The sequence below is a fragment of the Gopherus evgoodei genome, chromosome 14 (genome assembly GCF_007399415.2).
Source record: "Gopherus evgoodei ecotype Sinaloan lineage chromosome 14, rGopEvg1_v1.p, whole genome shotgun sequence".
Lineage (NCBI taxonomy): Eukaryota > Metazoa > Chordata > Testudines > Testudinidae > Gopherus > Gopherus evgoodei.
This window is the reverse complement of record NC_044335.1, coordinates 17,767,828-17,788,977: the sequence shown is the minus strand read 5'-3', so window position 1 is coordinate 17,788,977 and position 21,150 is coordinate 17,767,828. Positions and strand designations below refer to the sequence as shown.

The 21,150-nt window shown below is 40.1% G+C and overlaps 1 protein-coding gene across 7 annotated transcripts in view; it reads left to right on the top strand.

Moving 5' to 3' along the window:
• Nucleotides 1–3,933: 3,933 nt before the first annotated feature.
• STAU1 (staufen double-stranded RNA binding protein 1) overlaps nt 3,934–21,150 on the top strand; it is a 54,000-nt gene continuing 36,783 nt past the window's right edge. For 4 of the 7 annotated variants that reach the window (XM_030532980.1, XM_030532979.1, XM_030532978.1 and 1 more), the window contains exons 1-3: nt 3,935–4,101; nt 11,988–12,056; nt 19,792–20,068. In XM_030532980.1, the coding sequence (XP_030388840.1) occupies nt 19,876–20,068 (193 nt within the window). In that variant the 5' untranslated portion in view covers nt 3,935–4,101; nt 11,988–12,056; nt 19,792–19,875. Of the gene's footprint in view, nt 4,102–4,185; nt 4,247–8,146; nt 8,168–11,987; nt 12,057–19,791; nt 20,069–21,150 lie in introns of those variants that run through there. The other 3 variants (XM_030532981.1, XM_030532977.1, XM_030532976.1) reach the window with 3 other exon arrangements.

Genomic DNA, 21,150 nt, shown 5'->3' with positions numbered 1-21,150 from the left:
GGGTTTTTAAGTCCTGTCCGTTTAGAATTGTTGTTCCAAATATTTCCATCCCATACTTCACAAGGATCCCATGGTTTATCCCAGCTAGGGGTGCCATCTTCTGGGCTGTCACCCCATTTTCCTACTGTTACCACTGCTACTTGGTGGGTTGCAAATTCCAATGTTTGCTTAAGGTGTTTAATAAGGGATTCAGTGCGATTATGATTGGCAGAGGTTCTGCCTTGTTTTTAAAGTTAATTTTTAACCATTTCTTGTAACACTTAATTATTTTTTTATCTTATTTTTTTTCCAGTTCTGGTCTGCTAACTTTTTTCCCCTTTGTTTCCCTGCTCTAAATGTGTCCCAAAGGGAATCTAACTCTGCATTCCTGTTCCCAGTACCTTCCATTTCTTGATCTTTTTTCTGCTTGGGAAAACTTCTTTTGCAGGGAGGCAATTCTCCTCTTGGCAAGCAGGCAGACAGAGCTATGGCTCATTGCTTGCCTCCCATAGTAGCTAAATTGTTGCCAAATCTCTTTCTGCTGAGGTTGAAGGTTTATATACCATTATATATTTGGCAAATTTATCTTCTAGATATGAAATAGTCTGGACATTTGCAAGTACCTGTTCGATCCATGGACTGTGCCCATATTTTTGCAAGATTTGGTCAAAAAGAGTAATCTCCTGAACAAAAGGCTGTGATTCCAGTCCTTCCTTGGAGGTATCATCTTTAGATTGCTTCCTTTTGAACATTTCTGCGAAGGTGCCCATTTACACGCTGTTGCCTTGTGTACCACTATTTGCCCGTTCTCGTATATTCTTCAGAGCTGGGTCTTACACAAGGAATGCAGGAAATACTGCCTGAAACTCCTATGCCCTTTGGAGTTTACCCTGATGCTTGGGTTGGAGCAAGAAACGTTAAGTTCTCCCCCTATTTACTCGGCTCGCTACGACCGAGGGTGTGCACACCAACTTCTACAATGATTGATCAGTTTTATTTTACTGTAGGCAAAACTTTACAAGAAGTATGGTGTATCACCATGTTCCCCTTACGCTATTCTCCACCAAAAATCTTATGCTCATAAGAAGCACACGGAATTTTGATGCTGGCTCTCATCTTCAAATACTGAATACGCAGAGAAAAAGAAGTCTCCATAAACTGATAGGCCTTATTTTTTTAATATTCTACCATTCATGTATGTATAAGACTGTATGCTCTTTGAGGCAGGAGCTCTGTAGTCAGAGAGTGTATAACACACTGGCTGCTATTTCAAAATCAAATTAAAACTCTCCAATCCTTAAAACTCCTCAGCAGAGACCAGTTAAATTCTGTATTTTTTCCTTATTGCAGTTTTTCATTCTCTTGAAGTATACAGTAACAGTGTTTAAAAGTTCCTTACTATTTTATTGGTGGGGCGGGCGTGTATAAAGTTCAGCAGGATAGGAACATGAACACTTAATGTTGGGTTGTTTGGCCTTAAACCTGTGCCCTAACACCCACATAATTACAATGCAACACTTGCTTCCATTTAAGGATCTTAAATGGTTTTAAACTAATTATTTGTATTACAATAGTATAAAGGGTCACTACTGGTAGACCAGGATGCTGTTGTGGGCTGTGTACAACAACAAAATAAACCCAAAATGCTGCTTCCTTCTGTGCAGTTTACAATCTCATCTCCCCGCTTGGGGACCTTGTTGATGCTAAATGGTACAGTGAGTAATTCAAACTAAACAGCTTAAAAATCACTCTGGAGTATGTGAAACTTGGTCTAGAATATAAACTCTCTTCCTAGCTTTGGACTATGGCAGTAGTTTCTAACCAGGGCTACATGTAGCTTTGGGGCTACTCATGTCTTCTGGGGGTACATCAACTCATCTAGATACTTGCCTAGTTTTACAACAGGCTACGTAAAAAGCACTAGCAAAGTCAGTACAAACTAAAATTTCATACATACAATGACTTGTTTATACTCCTTTATACATAGAAACGTAAGCAATATTTATATTCCAATTAATTTATTTCATAATTATATGGTAAAAATAAGAAATTTAAGTAATTTTTCAGTAATAGTGTACTCGGACACTTCAGTATTTTTATGTCTGATTTTTGTAAGCAAGCAGGTTTCAGTCAGGTGAAATTTGGGGGTACATAAGACAAATCAGACTCCTGAAAGGGGTATAGTAGTCTGGAAAGGTTGAGAGCCACTGGACTACAGCTGTCAAGTAAGTATCAGGAGTAACCATGTTAGTCTGTATCCACAAAAACAACGAGGAGTCCGGGGGCACTTTAAAGACTAACAGATTTATTTGGGCATAAGCTTTCATGGGAAGAAACCCACTTCTTCAGATGCATGGAGTGAAAATTACAGATGCAGTATCTATATGTGTAATTTTCACTCCATGCATTTGAAGGTTTTTGGTTTTTTTAACCCACAAAAGCTGATGCTCAAATAAATCTGTTAGTCTTCAAGGTGCCCCCGGACTCCTTATTGTTTTTGTGGACTACAACTCTACTCTAGTGTAAGTGAGCACCTACTGTTTCTGGAAATTGGTGGAGGCCTATACATCACTTGGATTAATTAGAGCAGCTGTCACCTATGCTGTTTTATGAGCTAGAGTTTGGGGTGGACCAACTACACCTCCCCCTATGCAATGTTCCATTTAGATCATAGAAGGAGACAACTCCGAATACACTGCTACATTGGAACTACTTCTCCCTTATGTAGTAGTGAATATTAACTCTACTGCTGTAGTTGATAGGATGCCTGTGATCTCATCTTCACATCCATCTTAGCTGTACCGGTCCTGGCTCAGGTAGGAATAGGCAGCAGGTTTAAAACAAACAAAAGGAAGAATTTTTCACACAATGCACAGTCCACCTGTGGAACTCCTTGCCTGAGGATATTGTGAAGGCCAAGACTATAGAGGGTTCAAAAAAGAACTAGATAAATTCATGAAGGATAGGTACATCAAGAGCTAGTAGCTGACAGGTGCAGTGATGCTGGCCCTAGCCTCTGTTTGGCAGAAGCTGGGAATGGGTAATAGGATAGATTAGTTGATGATTACCTGTTCTGTTCATTCCCTTTGGGGCACCAGGCTTTGGCCACTGTTGGAAGACAGAATACTGGGCTAGATAGACCTTCAGTCTGATTGAGTATGGCTGTTTTTATGTTCTCAAACAAAATGCACCCCAGGAACCCCTCTCCCAGCAGTGGCATGCCTCGCCTCACCAAGCCAAGTGGGCCTGGCCCTCTGGTTTGCCCACAACTGGAACTCAAGTGGGCCTGCTCTTGCTCCACACTACACACAAACCCCATCTGCTTGGCTTCTCACCTAGTGACAGTGTAGGCGGGGGGGTTCCCAGCTACCTGAAAGAAGGGCCCAAATGGGGAGCAAGGGCCTGAACCACTCCAAGCGCACCAGAAACACTACAGCAGTGCCCCTGCCCTTCCCCAACATAGGATCCTTGCCCCCACCCCTGCGCCGGTAGGATAATCCTGCACGGCCCCAGTGGCAACCAGAGTCTGAGTCAACCTTCAGGGAGGCTTCAGGCCCTGTTTGCTGAATGGTCTCCGGCCTAAGGTCAGCCTGGGGCCCGTCTTGGACTGGCTCCTTGGGAAAGTTTGACCAAGTTCAAGTACCTCTCAACTCGGAGTGCCCAAGCGAAGCCAAGCATGCCGGGAGCTGTAGTTCCCTAGGAGATCTGGGGGTCTGAGAGCGATGCATGCCGGAACCTGTAGTCTCCTTGGAAATGAGGCGGTCTGAGTAAGCAGTGCATGATGGGAGCTGCAGTCCGGGATAAGGACTATGCTTCTAGTCGGTCCGCTGGCGGATTGGCAGCGAACGCTAAAATGGGCGGGTGCTATAAGGTTCTGTGGCCACTCTCATTGGCTCGCAATCTACTCAGGCGTGGTGCCGTCACTTCCTCCCCGGCCAGACCTGCCCCCGGCGTTCATTCTCTTTAGTGTTTGCCCTGTGTCCGCCGCCTCCCTCTGCCACTGCGATTCGCCCCCCCTTCCCAGGCCCCCCTCCCCGCCTCGGGACCCGGCCAATGGACTGAGACGCCCGCCTGCCCGCCCGCAGCACCAGCCGGCCCGGGAGCCGCAGCCCAGGCAGCCAGGTGAGAGGGGGGCGGCTCCGGATTCCCCACGGGGGGGCGGCGGCGGCGGGGCCTAGTGGGGAGCGGCGACTCTGCTGTCTCCATCCGTGGGGCGTGCGAGGCCGGCAGCAGGGCCCTGATCGGCGGGGATGGGAGTCGGTGCTCGGTAGGTAGTAGCGCCGCTAGCTCGGGCAGGGGCAAGGTTCTCCTTCGCCTCCCGCTTCCTGGGGACGAGCCGGAGCCCTGCCCTCAGGGGCAGCGGCAGGCGGGCCCTGGGGGGAGTCGGCCTGGCCTGGTGTGTGTGCGGGGGGCGGCTCAGGTTACAGAGCGGGCCCTGGCTGAGGCTTCTGAGGGGGAGCAGGCCGCGCTGGGTGGGAATCGCCGCCCTGTCCGCGAGGGAGGCAGCTGAGAGGAGCATCCCCAGCCCTGCCCCGTCGGAGACACCGACCCCCAGGTGCATAGGCAGGTGGTAACTAAAGCGCCAGGTTCCCTCCTTCCCACTCATCCGCCTTGGCGTTACAGGGGATATCAGCCACCCCCATTTTCCCGTCATATCATCATTTTTTTTTGGTAGATGTAACAGCAACAGGTTCCTGTGCGAGCTGTTTCCCTGCTGCCCGTTTTAGAGCTTGTGGGACAGGTGCATTTGTCTAGTTCATACCTGCTGCCCCATTGTGTTAGAGCCCCGATAGGCGATAGCTTAACCTGATACACAGATAACAGCCTTATGTTTGTTTTTGCCTGTTGAAGAGGCAGAAGAACATAATGCACGTCATCAGCGGGTAGGTTAAGATCACAGTGATACAAACAAACAAAAATGCCAGACCAACAATATAATCCTTTATCCACTGCTTCGGTAGTAAGTTTATAAAATAGACACACAGTGGTCTTCTGAGTTTTATTTAAAATTCCTATAATTCTCATTTGCAACTACAGTACCTTGTAGCAATATTCCGGGGGTGGGAGAAGCTATATTTTAAATGTGTTAATGGTGATGTTAACATCATGGCATAGAGACAAGTTGTAGTTTTAACATGTGTTAGCTGGTAAAGGTAAACTCTAGGAATTGGCTTAGAAAAACCACAAGCATTTGGGAAGTGTCCAGACTAGCCTTTACAAAGGTGATAACTATTTCAAGTTAATTGGCAGTCAGTTAAAAAACTTTAGTGTAGACATATACTGTATAGTTGATTCCCCCCCCCCCGCCTTAACACATACATACACTTTCCAGTCCAAAATCCTCATTGGGTTGTAGAATTTAATTTTAACAAAATAAAGCTCTGTACTGTGTCTATGTGTAAATAAATAAAATAAACCACACTAAAATAAATGGCAAATTCTTGAAAGTCTTTCATATCTTTAAAATTTTTCTTGTGTGAGCATCTGTCAAGCCAATCTGTGTAGAAGTTAATCTACGCATAGGCTTACCTACGTCTGTGCAATTGTGCTGATGTAACTACAGGATCAGAGATAAATTGAAAAAATGGGCTGCCTGTATTTCTGTCACTGAATAATATAAATTCTACTCTGCAGGTATCTGGATTTTTAGAGCCCCATCTAATAGTCTTTATTGGTAAATCTAGAAATTTTGAAAGTAGTTTGACTATATTTTTACACATTTATAATCCCAAAAAGGGGAGTTCATTTTGCCTGTTGTAACAGTACTCTCAACAGTTTTATTGACAACTTCTCTTAGATGTGAAGATGTTGATATTTACACTGCATGTATGTCTTGATTATTTTAGTGGACTGGACCAATAGAGAAGACCTGTGTGGTATTTTTGATAACTACAGTCATTAGCCTTGAGTGTGTATTTTCAAACCATGTAATGTTATACAAAAATAAATAAAGTTTCATTTAGCATATTTTTGTGGTAGTGGAAACTGTTAGCATTTAAAGGTGTACATGTTATCTCATGTCATTAAGGCAAATAACTCTCTCTGCTCTTGGTTTTGTGTCTTTAAATCACAGTGTTGCTCCTGCTTCTCCTTCAGATCCCTGTTTAGGCTTTTCATCACCTGCTTCTCTTTTTTATCATGAATCCACATCCTCTCTCCTGGAGTGTCTTACTGTATTTGTGAAGCACCATGTAAATTATCCGCTACGTGAATTATTTTGAGCCTCATCTTATAGTGCCACAAATATTAGCTTTGAGTTATTCCTTGGCTAATCAAGGTCTTGTAGGAGGAACATGTTTGTGGTTTATAGAAAGTTTGTCCAGGAGCACGACCTTGCTCAGCTGGAGTGTTTTTGCTTTCTGATCACTCATTTTTTCCTGTAATTGATAGAGTATGAGGGGCTAATGCCTTTTTTGTGGCATCTAGTTAAATGTTTCAATAACAAATATTGGCTATCCTATTTTAATACTACACCGCTACCCCAATATAACACGACTCGATATAACACAAATTTGGATATAACGCTGTAAAGCAGCACTCTGGGGGGGCAGGGCTGTGCACTCTCTTGGATCAAAGCAAGTTCGATGTAACGTGCTTCCCCTATAATGCAGTAAGATTTTTTAGCTCCTGAGGACAGCTTTATATCGAGGTAGAGGTGTAATTATAAAAGTTAAATAATCAGCCACATCAGAGCTGCTTCATACTATAGGTTATCAAACCATTGTCACTGAGGTCTGGTTTACGTTTAAAACTTGGGTCGACCTAGCTACATTGCTCAGGGCTGTGAAAAAATTTGACCCAGTTAGGTCAGTTCCTTCACTGTAGATGCAGCTAGGCCAACAAAATAATTCTTCCATTGGCCTAGCTACCACCTCTACAGTAAGAGGAAAAACTCTTCTGTTACTGTAGTAAGTGTCTATGCTACGGCAGCGTAGCTGGAGCTGTGCTACTGAAGTGTAGACATACCCTGATATTGGGTTATCATGGAGTATTTTATAAAATGACCTAACTCTACAAAGCTATTTAAGTACATGGAAATTTGTACTTGAAGTTCCAATAATAATTTGGTGTAGGGGAAGACTGGAAAGGAGCAGAGGCAGCTAAGCCATCAGTTTCGCAGTATTTAACTTTCCATGTTTAAAAGTGTGTAGCCTTTATGGTAGTGAGGAAAACTCACATTTTGTAGTGTAGTTCTGTCTTCCTGGGTCTGCAGACAGCAGACTTAAATCAGTTTCACTGTTACCATGGGATTCTAACTAGCATTCGTGAAACTGATGATGTCTTTGTCACTGCTACTTGGAAAAGTTATGAACAGGCAGGATGCTGTAACTATTCACAGAGAAGGAGAAAACAGAAGAGGAAGCTGAGTGAAGGATAGTATGACAGTGCCCCTGGTCACTGCAGTGAGGAGTCTGGAGGAGATGTAAAGTAATGGATCCTTCTGTACAGTAAGGGGGCTTGAGATGATGGAGGGGAAGGGGTTTGATATGTATTACCCTTACTAGCCAGAGGCTGATATTGGAGACAATAATATCATCTTTCTTGGTAGCCACCAGCCATCAAGTTAAAAATGGGCAATAACTACAAGTGAACATTGAATAAATACACAAACATCCCACTTCTGCATCTTGGGCTCGTCTAATATATTGTACAGATCTCTGACAGACCCAAGCATAGTTTCATACACTGACAAAACCTGTATAATTTTTCATGGCATTAAGGTATTCATTTAATAAGAGATGGGAGCCCTGAGCAGGATTCAGAAACAGCGCTTTGTATGAGTTCCCACACCCTTCCTCATCTCAGTGCCTTTGTGGAGGGTGGTGGTTCTCACTGATTGGGGTAGGCTGGTAGATGTAGTATTCTAGTTATATGGATGTCAGGTACATTTTTCAAGACCTCAATTTTTGGGCTTCGGTTAATCACCACTGTTTCTACTGAGGTTTCAGAAGTGTCCGATTGCAAGTTTCAATTTTTTAAGTGGTGAGTGTAGAGTGCTAATAATTCATAAAGAATGTGATATGAAAACCATTCCTTCAAAATTGCAGATGTCACCAAAACCCTGCTGCACCGCAGACTTTCTCTGAGACATTGGGCAAGTCACGTAGCCTCTCTGTTCCCCATCTATGAAATGAGATAATAACACTCTCTGTATTTCACAGGGACATTGTGAAAGATTGTGAGGCAGGTAGGTACTGTTATAATAGGGGCCATGTAAGTGCCTAAGATAGATAAGAGATTTATTTAAAGCTAAGTTCACTGTGTCTCTTGTATGAATGGCCAAAAACACCACTATTCCTGATCTTGAATTGAAGTTCTGCATATTTCATTTTATAAAAGCTTCTGTCTTCCCATTTGTACCCCTGAACAGGAATATGTTGCTGATCAGAAGAAATTATTCTGTCTACAGAATAACTCATACTTTTTAGACTTTAGTTTTAGCTAAAGTACAGTACAGTAGCACATAAAATAGTCTGTTTTACTGTGCCTTATTAATCAGTTACTATTTTTCCTCCCTCACTTAGTTTCTGAAAACCAATACAGTATTTAAAATTATACGGGAAGTAGCTACCCCCTTTAAAGAAAGGGGACACACATTCAGAAATGGGTTTCTAGAAACATGCCCATTTCAGCTAGCTTCTAGTACAGAGGAGGGCAAACAATGTAGCCTGCAGGACCATCCTGCCTGGCTCTTGAGCTCCTGGCCAGGGAGGCTAGCCCCTGGCCTCTCCCCTGCAGCTACACCGCCGAACAGGCAGTGCTCTGGGTGGCGGGGTTGCACGCTCCTGCGGAGCAGCGTGACAGCGTGTCTGGCTCCAGCTGGGCGTCATGGCTGCCAGACATGCTGCTCTGATCGGCATGGTAAGGGGGCCGGGGGGGGTGCATAAGGGGTCCCAGGCGGCAATCAGAGGACAGGGAATGGGGTGGTTGAATAAGCATGGGAGCACTGGGCGGCCTGTCAAGGGGTGAGGGTGTGGATGGGGTCAGGGGGGTTGGATGCGTCGGGAATTCTGAGGGAGGCAGTCAGGGGGTAGGAAGTGGGAGATGTCAGATGGGGACGGGGGCCAGGTTGTTTGGGGAGTCACAACCTTCCTTACCCAGCTGTCCATACAGTTTTGCAATCCCATGTGGCCCTCCGGCCAGAAAGTTTGCCCGCCCCTGTTCTAGTAGATTTATGTTCTTTATAATTAGAAGCTATTTGATTTACAACTATTAGACAAGTATGAAAATGGAGACAATATTTAAACAAACAGAAATCGGAGGACATTTGATAATGTTATCAACGTGATGCTATGTTGGTTTTGTGTTAGTCATTTGAAATTAAGAACTAATAGACAAAAATACCTTTCTATAACCTCTTACATATTTTTCAGAATGATTTTAAAACGAATATCAGTCAATTAGATGTTAAACTTCATAAACCTGCCACAGTAATTATTCTTCTACCTTGGGATAAGTCTCGCTGAAGATGTTCATAATATATTGGCTTTTGTTATATTTAGGGTGATTGAAGAATTCCTTTAGTTTTTAAATATCTCTGGGGAATATGACTATAACATCTCAATTTAGTGTGATGGGCTCTGTAAGATATTGTATTATTTGTATCTAACATTTTTCTGATTAGTTTTTTTACAAAATATCCTAAGTGTAGAATAAACTGGATTTTTTTCATCTAAAAAAGGTGGCTAGAAATGTTAGTATGTCTTGTACAATTTTCATTTGTGTAAATTGAACATTCCTTGTCCGCTACTATTTATTGCACAGCCTGTTTCTCATCTTTTCTTTTTTTCAGTCTTCTGTTGCATACTGCTTTGTGGTATAAGTACAGAAGAAATTGTCCCTATCCTACGTTGTTTACAATTAGACACAGTACAGTATACTAAAAACTACACATGGTGCATGGACTGAGGTCAAACCTTCACATGATTGATTATTTTTTACGTAAAATTTTAAATTTAATACTTGATGTATACCCTTGAACTGCTTCACACAATGTTCTGGGATGGTAGCATTTGGATTTTGAGGAAGGTCACTTATAGAACAGTGAGAAGGGGATTAAAGGACAACAAGTCCAAGCATTTAAGAAATATCCAGCTATTGAAAATGGTTACAATCATCCTGCAAAGTACATTCTCAGAGGCTGTAATGCTGCAACGGAAGGATACTTTTCTCTTTCTTTTTTTGGTACTATCCAGGTGAAAATCCTATGGAGAGAGAGGAACGTAAACCTGTCTTTAAAGTTTTGGCTCTAGTAAGATAGTTGTAAGACTTTTATGGTAGGGACTGAAATGCTGCTTTGGGACTTACTTTGTCTTGCCTTATGTCAGAAAATCATTGCAGTGCCAAGAGACCATCTGCCTTCTCTGATAAAATAGTAGGAAATAACTGAGTAGGAAACAAATTTTTAATTTTCAAGACGCCAGAGGCAAAACTGGGGGCATGCTGTGTGTAATGTCTGTTTAATAATAATAAAAAAAATGTTTTGAGTAGGATTGGTCTAAAATTGACTTGATCTTAGTACTGAAAGCATTTCTTTCTTTAAAAAAAAACAAAACATCCTGGCATTTAACTACATAATTTTTAGTTATGAGACATGACCAAGTTTCAACATTGAAATTATTGCTTTAATGTTACTTAAGTTTTAAACCTTTAACAAAATATTTAAGACATTAACTCTTTAGGGAACTTTTACTAATCGGTATCTCTGCTTTCTCCTTTTCCTACTTCTGCTGCATTATATCAGTATATAGTACAAGAAGTTATTCAGAAATATTAAGGAGCCTGACCTGGGCCTTGATAGTCAATAGTCATATAAAACTCACCTTGTAGTAAGTAAGGGCTGCAGCGTTTGATTCATAGTTGTTAAACTTTTTCTATTGAATCAGACTTTATAAAAATTATTGAACACAATGCCAGAGCCAGCCCTTTACCTGATAATATTGTCTGCACAGCTGTTACTGTAACTTTTAAAGATGGTTGCAAAAGTTAATTTTTGAATAAGGCTGTCAGATACCTGTTTCTTTGTGTAGTGTATTGCAATGCATTGGTTCTGTGGAGGAGGCATAAATTCTGTTCCCTTATCTGATCTTAGTCCTCCAGTGTTAGATCACATGGCAGTAAGATCAGGCCTTGCTGTGGAAGGGGGTACATCGTATTCTTAAGCAACCCTTATGGCCAGGCGAAGAGCAGGATTGACTGATTCCATGATTCCAGTCATTCCTCCAAGTCTAAGGCTTGGTCTACACTTCAAAGTAGTTTGACATAGCTGTATCAGTCAGGGACAGGAAGGGAACACACCCCTGACGAACATGGAGTTTAGGTCAGAATACCCAGCTTAGACGCAGATAAGTCGATGAAAGAATTCTTCCATCAGCGTAGCTGCTATAGCTCATGGAGGTGGTGTTCCTTGTATACTGACGGGAAAATCTCTTCCATTAGTGTAGGCTGCATTTACACTACATAATTGTGCCAGTATAGCTATAGCAATATAGTATCGGTACAGTAGGCATCCCTAAGGGAGGTTAGTTGGGATTAGGGAAGGGGAACAGGAAGAGAAGCGTTGTCAAATCAAGCTGTAGTTCTGCATGGTAAAAAATGAAGCTCATTTGTAAACAATCTGTCTGTGAGACTATAAGGTTTATGTAGGTTCTTGTCTAAGGCTGATATTTTCAGTGGTCATGGGCAGTTAGGCACTCAGTTCCCTTAGGCCCCTCTGAAATTCCCTGCCTAAATACTTATAATGCATATGTTGAAGTCATCTTATAAAACAAGCCTGAGAAACTTAAAATATTGTGGAGTTATCATTTTTCTGAAAACGAATTCCAAAATTGTCAAACAGTCTTCACTCTCAGCTACACTTTGGACAATTTTTTGCCCTCATATTCAGAGTTTTCTTCATTGCTCCTCATGATAATTTTTAGCAATGATCAGTTAATTATAGAATACCTTAAAATATGTCAGTAGCTTCACAAAGCAAATTATTAACACTGCATTTTTTTCCTTCCTAGGCTTTCTCCAACATAAATACCCTCCTTGGAACTAAAACCAAAACTTCACTGTCCCTGGATCACCTAAAGGTAGAGGAAACATTAAACCTATGATTCAATAACTTTTATCACTTATAGTGTCTACCTTTTTTAACCTAATATTCAAGGAGGTTATTAACTGGCAATATTCTGTTACACGGTGGAAAAGAGCTCTCTTTCCCCCTGCATATTTTAACTTATCTGAAACACCTCTCATAATTTTGGCATTAAAGAAATTACCCAAAAAAGAAGTTAGCTGAAAAAGTTACTTTCTTGCATAACTTTTTCTTACAGAAATCTGACAATTTTTGGCTGAGTGAAATGAGGCCGTAAACTCAGCTTGATAGTATTTCTCTGGATGTAACATAACTTTAGACTACCATTCCTGACACTTCCAGAATTTCAGGGAATATTATAGGCATCAATAGACAGAATCCTATTGATTTTGGTAAAAATTGGAAAACCAGGAGGAGGAAACTGTGTGGGGGAGTGAGTGGGATACAGTCCCTGGCATCTGGTTAGCACACCCATCAACTTTAATAAGCTCTCTAACTGTTTATAGAACAAAGAACTGGTTAATGGAAACTACCAACATCTTCCAGTATAACAACATTCCTCATCTAAACTCTGCCCATCATTCCAATGGAGTTTAAAATGTTCTTCTTTCTGTCTTATCTCCTAGGCAGAAAGAAAACGAATTTAATAAACTACAAATAGTACCACCTAAGCTATTTACATATGTCCCTGAACTGAAGGGGAGGTGGGGATGTAAGAGTGGCAAATTGAAACTGTAGGGTGGGGGAATGGAGGATACAAGAAGCCCCTGGTGTGTGCAATGAGGTTGGCATACAGAAGCTGAGAAGTATGACTCTCTGATCTAAAAGTGTCTTAATGAGAAAAGGATTGGGCTTGGGAGCAAAACCACCTGTGTTAACTTCTGTACTCTGCCTCTGTTCGTTGTGACTTTAGGCTTCAGTTTTGCTACCTGTATCTCACAAGGGTCGCCTAAAGTTTGTAAGGTATTTGCCATCAAGCAAAAGGTCCTATAGGAGTTCAAAATGTGTTTTTAATTAATTTTTGAATGCAGCTAGCAAGCAATTATCTGTTTTTTTCACCTAATACATGAGTATTTTCTTAGTTTTCTACTTCAGTTGTAAAATGTCAGTATCAACGTCAGTCTCAAGTTTTCTATTGTATGTGGCAGCCTAAAACAGTCTAAATTTCTGTTACAGGACACATGTCGCCTTAATAAAGGTTATTGCCTATATTTTTTAATAGATGCTAAAATATGGCCTATAGTTAAGCTTTTGCTTTGTAGGGAATGTCAGTCACAATAGCTTAACGAGCACCTTGTACAAATCAGTTACAGTAGTTTGGCTACCTGAGTAGTTTAAATTTTACCAATAAATGGACACCTTGCTTTGTGCACTGTTTGGAGTTCTGTCAAAATATTTCTCAAATTTGATTTCACAAAGTGTGTATATGTATGTTATATAGAAGTCATCTGTGGGCCATTCCTATATTTCTTATTGTTTGCAGTACCAGAAATGAAATAAATAGAGATGTCTTGAAAAAAACCCTATAGAATTAGTTAAAATATCTGCTTCACAAGAAAGGTTAATCGTTGAATACAAGTTTCCCTAGGCTTTCCCTGCTCTGATAATAAGTGTTGATGCTGAAATATTTCCAGATTGGTAATACCTTGCCAGATGCACAGACATAATGCAATTGGACTATAAATATAAATGGGCTCTGCTTGAAGGAGCAAACTAGGTAACAATTGCATCAAACAACAGACAAGTTATATCTATGTACAAACAAGCATTGTGTACGTTGATAGTAACACAGATAAAAAGGATAGGTTAATTAGAAAAATTTCACCTGCAACACAATTCAGTTTTATCTTGTTTTTTTTAAAAAGTAGCAAATTTATCTTGAGGTATGGAAGTAAACAGTGGGTTCATGTATTTAAGCAGTTGGCTGGCATAGGGTAAATGTTAAGAGATGACTACTGCCACAAGCTGGCAATTATACTTCAAGTGAAGTTTTAGCTCATTATGGATTCTTTCAAATCTCCAATTTGGGCAGACATTACTGCCACCTAGAAACAGTGATTGGAGAGAGCACTCATGATTTTGCTTGGTGCATTTTTCTTGCCTGCTAAATTGCCAACATTGTATACTGAAGGTCTCCATAATATTGTTCAATATAGCATTTTTCATCTGTAGATTCAAAGCACTTTACAAAGGAAGATTGGATGGTATTGTTCCCATTTTACAGATATGGACTTTGAGGCACAGAAAAATGCTGTGTGGTTCCATTTAATTTAAATGCTGTTACTTGGTTTCTTCTGAGGCTGGAAATCTCATGTCAGATTCCCAGAGCATAAACAAAGGCTGAGCTCTTTCAAGTTATTTATTTGAAAGTTGAGAGAGTGAATGTTGGGGTGCACCGAGGGGAGGTAAACTACATAACATTGTTCCAAGCAAAGAGGTAAACTTTCAGCAGCCGTTTCGTAAACCCTGCCAGGCCTTTGTCTAAAACTTGAGCAGTTGGTTCGTTGGGTGAAAAGAAGCAGCAAGTTATGACCCTATGAACATGTCTACAGTGATTTTATTGTCTGGTTCTGGAATGTGAAGAGCTGAAATTTGTTCACATTTGGATTACTTTCTAAAATCTTATTGCTTCAAGTCCTAGGTCATGTGCTGGAGTTTCTCTAGAATTTTAGGATAACAGCTGAATTCTCTGTCTTAAGCATTGTTCTCTCTAGGGAAGCTTTTTCAGGCTTAATATTGTCGTCTGACTCTTGATGGACACTGATCCACATAGAACTTAGTTTGAGCTATGATTGTGTGTGACACTCCATCCCTTTGTCCTCCACAGTAATTATAGAAAATAACTAGTATCCTACTCAGAGACTTGCTTCCCTGCAAAAAATACTAGAGCAGTTTTGGAAGATCTAGGTAGTGAGCACCTTGTGGATGAAAGGAGCAGAAGAGAACAGGAATAAATGTATGGAGAAGTAGAGCCATAACATTCTAAGCTAAACCACGAAACATGGGGAGAACTCAGACATAAGTCAAATGAAAACTTTGGCTAATCCTGTTAAGTACATGCTGACTTTTGAGGCAGTGTGGCTGCTAATGGATGTTGCTGACTATAAAGTGTATTGATTGGGGAAGTACTGATCCCAGTAGATCATGATGTACACAGAATTAAAGTAGCATTCTGCTGTATTTTTATCTTGGTTGCACCCAGATAGATCAGCACTTTTAGCATGGCAGTGATTAACAATATTCTGAACCAGGCAGTAATTTAGGAAGTAACAGGCTTATGTTGCTATTACCCCCAGAGGCTTATACCAAGTAACCTATGAAATTGTTCAAGAATGACCACCTAGAAAAAGAAAACTGGGTTGTGTTGAATGGTGCTGTGAATGCATGGCAGGAAGTTGGTACAAATTTCAGCAGCTTTTGCCTAAATATCTCCTATTTCTAGAAAAATTTAACTCTGAGCCATTGGGTTGCTTTGAAAGTGTAAGCGTGATCAATGTCCGTATTGATGTGATTTAATTTCATTATTTTTTCTAGTCTTAAGTTTGTATAACTAAAAATAAAATGTCACTAAATTTTAGGTTTGGCATCCACAAACATCTAACAAGCCACATTTGTTACAGAGAGGAATGTGTTAGTGACCTATATTTTAACATTTGTAAAAAGAAAAGTCAAACTTTCTCTTTTGCTACAAGGACTGAGAATCTGTCCAGAAAAGTTGCAATCAGTGTTTGTGCTGGTATGTACGTTCTTTAGGCTGAAAGATGCCGTCATTTCTATAAAATATTGTTTCATAATCTGCTTAAAAATAAACTCCATTTTAGTAAGCTGCTATAATCTTTGGGGTTACAGCATGTAGTGCATTCTTGCAATAGTTAATCGCATGGTGTTTTTAAACCAGTAATTTTGGGGACATACAAAACATCTGAATAGGTTAGTTTTTATACTTCTGGAATTTAGCTAGCCAGTCTCTTTGAAATCTTAAATTATGCTCATTGGTCGATCTTAATGCTGACTTGAAAACCTATGAAATATTTAATGAGCTGTGTAAAAGTTTAGAAATAGGCTTATAAAATTAAACTCTAGTCATCATCCAGTGAGCAAAATAGACTAAATAGCAAGCAATGAGGCGAATTATGGAAGGCAGTCTGCCCTTGATAAAATCATGGAGTGTGCTTCGGTAACTTCCTAATTAAATTAACTATTGTAGCTCATTAATATTTATGTGCTAACAGTATTTGTTACTGTGACAATGCAAACCGAAAGGTCTTCGGAACACCAGCATTTCAGTTTGCTTTTTTGAGCATCTAGTGTATTTGCAGTACAATAACCAAGCAGAAATATCATTACAGGGAAAAAAAAATCAGAGCTTAGTTACAGTTTAGATAGTGAAGTACTTGCTACAGGATTATGTTTTACCCTTGAAGACCTTTTGGAAACAGCCGCTAGAGATGAATTTGGTGGCTCGCCTAAGCGATGTCTACACTAGCACTTTTGTCAGCATAACTTAGGTCACTTAGGGTGTGAAAAAATCTTTAGTGTAGACATAGCCTTAGTTAGCAGTTACCCACAGGAATTATTTTTTTTTCTATTTTCTGCACTGCTTCTAGCTTGATTCAAAGTACTATTTAGTGTTTGTTTTGCAGCTTAGCTTCCTGAGATTCCCTCTTCCTATTTGGTGGTACAGTAGTGAAGTTCAGCTGAAAAATAGTGCACTGGTTTAAACATATGGGAGCTGTGGGCAGTTTTCAGTGAAGGAACTGCACTTTAGAACTTGGTTTCTACTTCTATCTTTTCAGAAAAGTGGTGTAAATTGTTGTTTTAAGGGGCATGGTATTACTTCAGGAAGACCAAAGGAAGAGAAGATTCAATAATTTCTATCTGTAAGATGTTACTCTTTAGTTGTGTTAAGCTTGGGATCTCATTTCACTCTGCCAATTATTTTTTCATTTAAAGTCAAGACTTTATATATCTGAAAGTGCTGAAACTCTTTGTAATTAGATGTAAGGGTTATAATGTCATTATTCTGGAACCACCTTCTAAATTTACTGCATCTTGCCTTCTCTCAACCTCCAGGTCCTTCTTTATAAACACTGACAAGTTATTGACTACGGTTATGGTGTACCGAATGTGGACATTCTTTAAGTTTGATAGGCGCATACAGCGCTTGCTCTCAGATATTTAAGACCATTTGCTGTATATATGAAAAACTAGTCTCTCTGAACTAAATTTTTCTTCTGCGAGCGAAAGCATTTAGAATGAATCACTCATGGCATTTTTGAGTTTATGCTGGCAACTTTTAAAGTGAGGTTGAATTAGCAGGAAAATCCTTTTTTTAGCCCTCAGAACATGAGGGAGAAGTGCGCTTCGGAGATTCAGGCCATGGCTACCCTGGTGCTTTACAGCGCTGCAACTTTCGCGCTCAGGAGTGTGGGGAAAAAACATCCCCCTGAGCGCTGCAAGATACAGCGCTGTAAAGCCTCAGTGTAAACAGTGCTGCAGCGCTGGGAGCCAAGCTACACCCATAGAGGATGTGGAGTACGTGCAGCGCTGGGAGAGCTCTCCCCCAGCGCTGGCGCTGCGACCACACTCGCACTTCAAAGCACTGCCACGGCAGCGCTTTAAAGTTTCAAGTGTAGCCATACCCTCAGAATTTAAACTGCTTTGAATATTTGTAAAGTGCCATAAGGTCCCTGTTATGCTTGCTAGTATTTCCATTTTTAAAATAATGGAAATTGGAACCTTTTTATCGTTCACTGTGTGTATATCTGTAAATATTAAAGAAATGTAACTGTGTACTACTACAAAACAAGGTGAAAATATGCAAGCAAGTAATTTGCATCAGACACAAGCAATCTTGTAGAAAATCCTCAGACACACATGGGGAGTACATAAATCATAACAGGAAAGCTAACTATTAATCCCAGAAAGAAATTCCACACAAGCTTTTTAACAGTATACTTTTCAAAGTTCCATTCTTAACAAATATGAAAAATATATTAAGTCATTCAGGTGAGACTGAATGTTCCCACTTCAGTAGAAAATAAACAAAAATCTTGATACTTGGATCTGAAAAGAGGAAATTTCCTTCTTGCCAGAGTAACGTTTACTAACATAAGGAAAGATGCATACTTAAGTAAGATGTTACCTCTAGTTGTCTAAACCTAATTCATTCATGATCAATTGTAGATAAGAAAAAATGACTACCTTTGTTGAGGCATGGAATCAGAATCAAGAGTATTTAAGGGAGACTTAATTGAAATGCAACAAAAAAGTTTAGGAATATGAAGAGGAGCATCCAAATCAGTGAGTTTAGTAGACCAAAAACCTCCAGTTGAGATCCATTTATCAGAAATGCCACCAAATAGAAATATTGAAATATACAACTTTGTCTACTGGATTGGTAATGGAAATTAGTTTGCAAAATTATCACTTTGCCTTCTAGAAATTTCTTTCCTCAATTGTTTTTTAAAAAATAAATAAATCAGTGTTTGTATATTCATGAATACAAGTTCTCACTACTGCTCTTCTTAGCCATGTAGTGTCTGTCCCACTTCCTCCTCAATGCAGGGAAAGGCTCTGGCAGCTCCATGCTGCCAAAACCTTTCCCTGCTGCCTCCCCCCTGCCAGAGTCTTTCACTGATACGTTTAGCTACATGCATGCTGCTGCACGAATGCAGCTTGCTTTTCACTGTGACATGTAGCTACTCAGACAGTACATGCAGCCTCCAGTGGTTTGCAGTATAGACATACCCTTTGAGTCATCCCCCTTTCCTTCCTACATTTGGAAGTCTCTTCACAGGCTCAGAATTTGAAGCCTGCAGAACATGTGGATAGTTGTATTGCTAGTAATAGCACCTTGGTGGATTCTGGGTGAGCAGTTTCACTTGTATTCTTCATCTTAAAGTTATACAGACATAAACCTTTGCCAGCAAGCTAGGTTTTATAGAAATCTACAGCTGGGAAGTGTGTGTATACAATACATTAGCACTGCTTTACCGCGTTATATCCGAATTCGTGTTATATCGAGGTAGAGATGTATATGATTGTGATGGCATGTACTTGCTTTGAGCAACTGTTCTTTTTAAAAGACCACGTTATTGGTTATCTTTTTGAGAATAGACTAATTTCAAATACACCTCTACCCTGATATAATGTGACCCAATATAACGCTGTAAAGCAGCGCTCGGGGGGCGGGAGGGGGCTGCGCACTCTGGCAGATCAAAGCAAGTTTGATATAATGCAGTAAGATTTTTTTGGCACCCGAGGACAGCATGTTATCTGGGTAGAGGTGTAGCAAGAAATCTGAAATGTAATATAATTTTGAAAGTTCTGTTTTGTATGCTAGCAACAACTCAGGTAACTGGATTTACTTTGAAAGTGGATTCAACAATGATGTTAGAAAAGAGATGGGCGTTTAGGTAATTTTAAATGAGCAAGAATAAATGCAACTACTGTCCTTTTCTGTTTTGTAAACTAAACCAATGTGAAGCTTATGCACTTAGAAATATTTTGTTAAAATTGTTGGGATGCAGACGAGTTTTGGTGTACAAAACGGAAACAGTGGGGTGCTTGAAGAATGTTTGGACTCCTTTTTAATAATAGAGAAATAAATCTAATAGATGCTTTCCAGTTATAAACTTCTTATACAAACTGATGTTACAATCATGTTTGTGAATTATTGGAACTTATATATTTGGTATAATCTTTATTTTCTTCCTTACAACTTTTAGGTAGACCATTAGGCTCCATCACACTGAATTAACCTGCATTCAAAGCTGTCTACCTGCAGCAATTCGCTTTGGTTGCAAGTGAACATGTCTCAAGTTCAAATTCAGAATCCATCTGCTGCTCTCTCAGGGAGCCAAATATTGAATAAGAACCAATCTCTTTCGCAGCCTTTGAGTATTCCTTCTACCACTAGTTCTCTGCCATCTGAAAATGCAGGTAGACCTCTTCAAAACTCTGCTTTACCTTCTGCATCTGTTACATCCACCAGTGCAGCTGCAGGTAAGCATGTTAATCAATGTCTGTATTTCTCAGCCTTGTTCTGTGGTCTGATACAGCAGGTTGCAGACATATAGGAACTGTTTTACAAACATTACATTTGCCACCTGAGTTGGCTTCCATGTTTTATCCCTGTTTTAAGATCATAGTTTTAAGTGAAATTGTTGTAAACAGATAAAAAAATAGCTTTCAAAAGTTTTGAGAATGAATTAAAAATATCTATTTAAAGTTTTAATAGCTAGATTTTGTTGAAAGAATTGACAGCAACATTTTAATCAGTGTTCTTTACAACAGTTTATTTCACTTGAAGCACATTTTAAGCTGACAGCATGTCTTCAATTCACATATAACAGCAGGAGGATTGATGTGTGAGCAAAGACCTGGACCTTAGACCATCCCTGACAGGTGTTTGTTTACTGGAGGTCTTTAAGAACAGGTTAATGAGAATTCTACACTCCCCCTTGGAAGACTATTCCAGTGTTTAACTATGCTTATGTTTAGAAAGGTTTCTCCCCCCAAATATCTAACTTGTATCTCCCTTGCTGCAAATTAAGCCCATTACTTCTTGTCTCCCTTCAGTAGACATGGAAAACTAATGATCACCATCCTCTTTATACATGCCCTTAACATGTTTAAAGACTGTTCTCAGGTCCCCACCTTAGTCTTCCTTTCTCAAGACTAAGCATACCCAGTTTTTTAACCTTTCCTCATAAGTCAGGTTTTCTAAACCTTAGTCCACATTCTTCCTAAAATGTGGCACCCAGAATTGGACACAAACTTTTGGCTGAGGCCCCACCAGTGCTGAGTAGAGTGGGACAATTACTTCCTGTGTCTTACAAACAACACTTCTGTTAATACACCCCAAAATGTTAGCCTTTTTTGCAACTGCATTGTAGTATAAATCATTCAATTTGTGATCCCCTATAACTCCCTGATCCTTTTCAGTAGTGCGACTCCCTGCCCAGTTATTCCCCATTTTGTAATTGTGCATTTGACTTTTTTTTTCCTTCTTCCTAAATGAAGTACATTGCACTTGGATAATGAATAGCATAATGATCAGACTTTTTGAAAAAAGGGAGCTACTT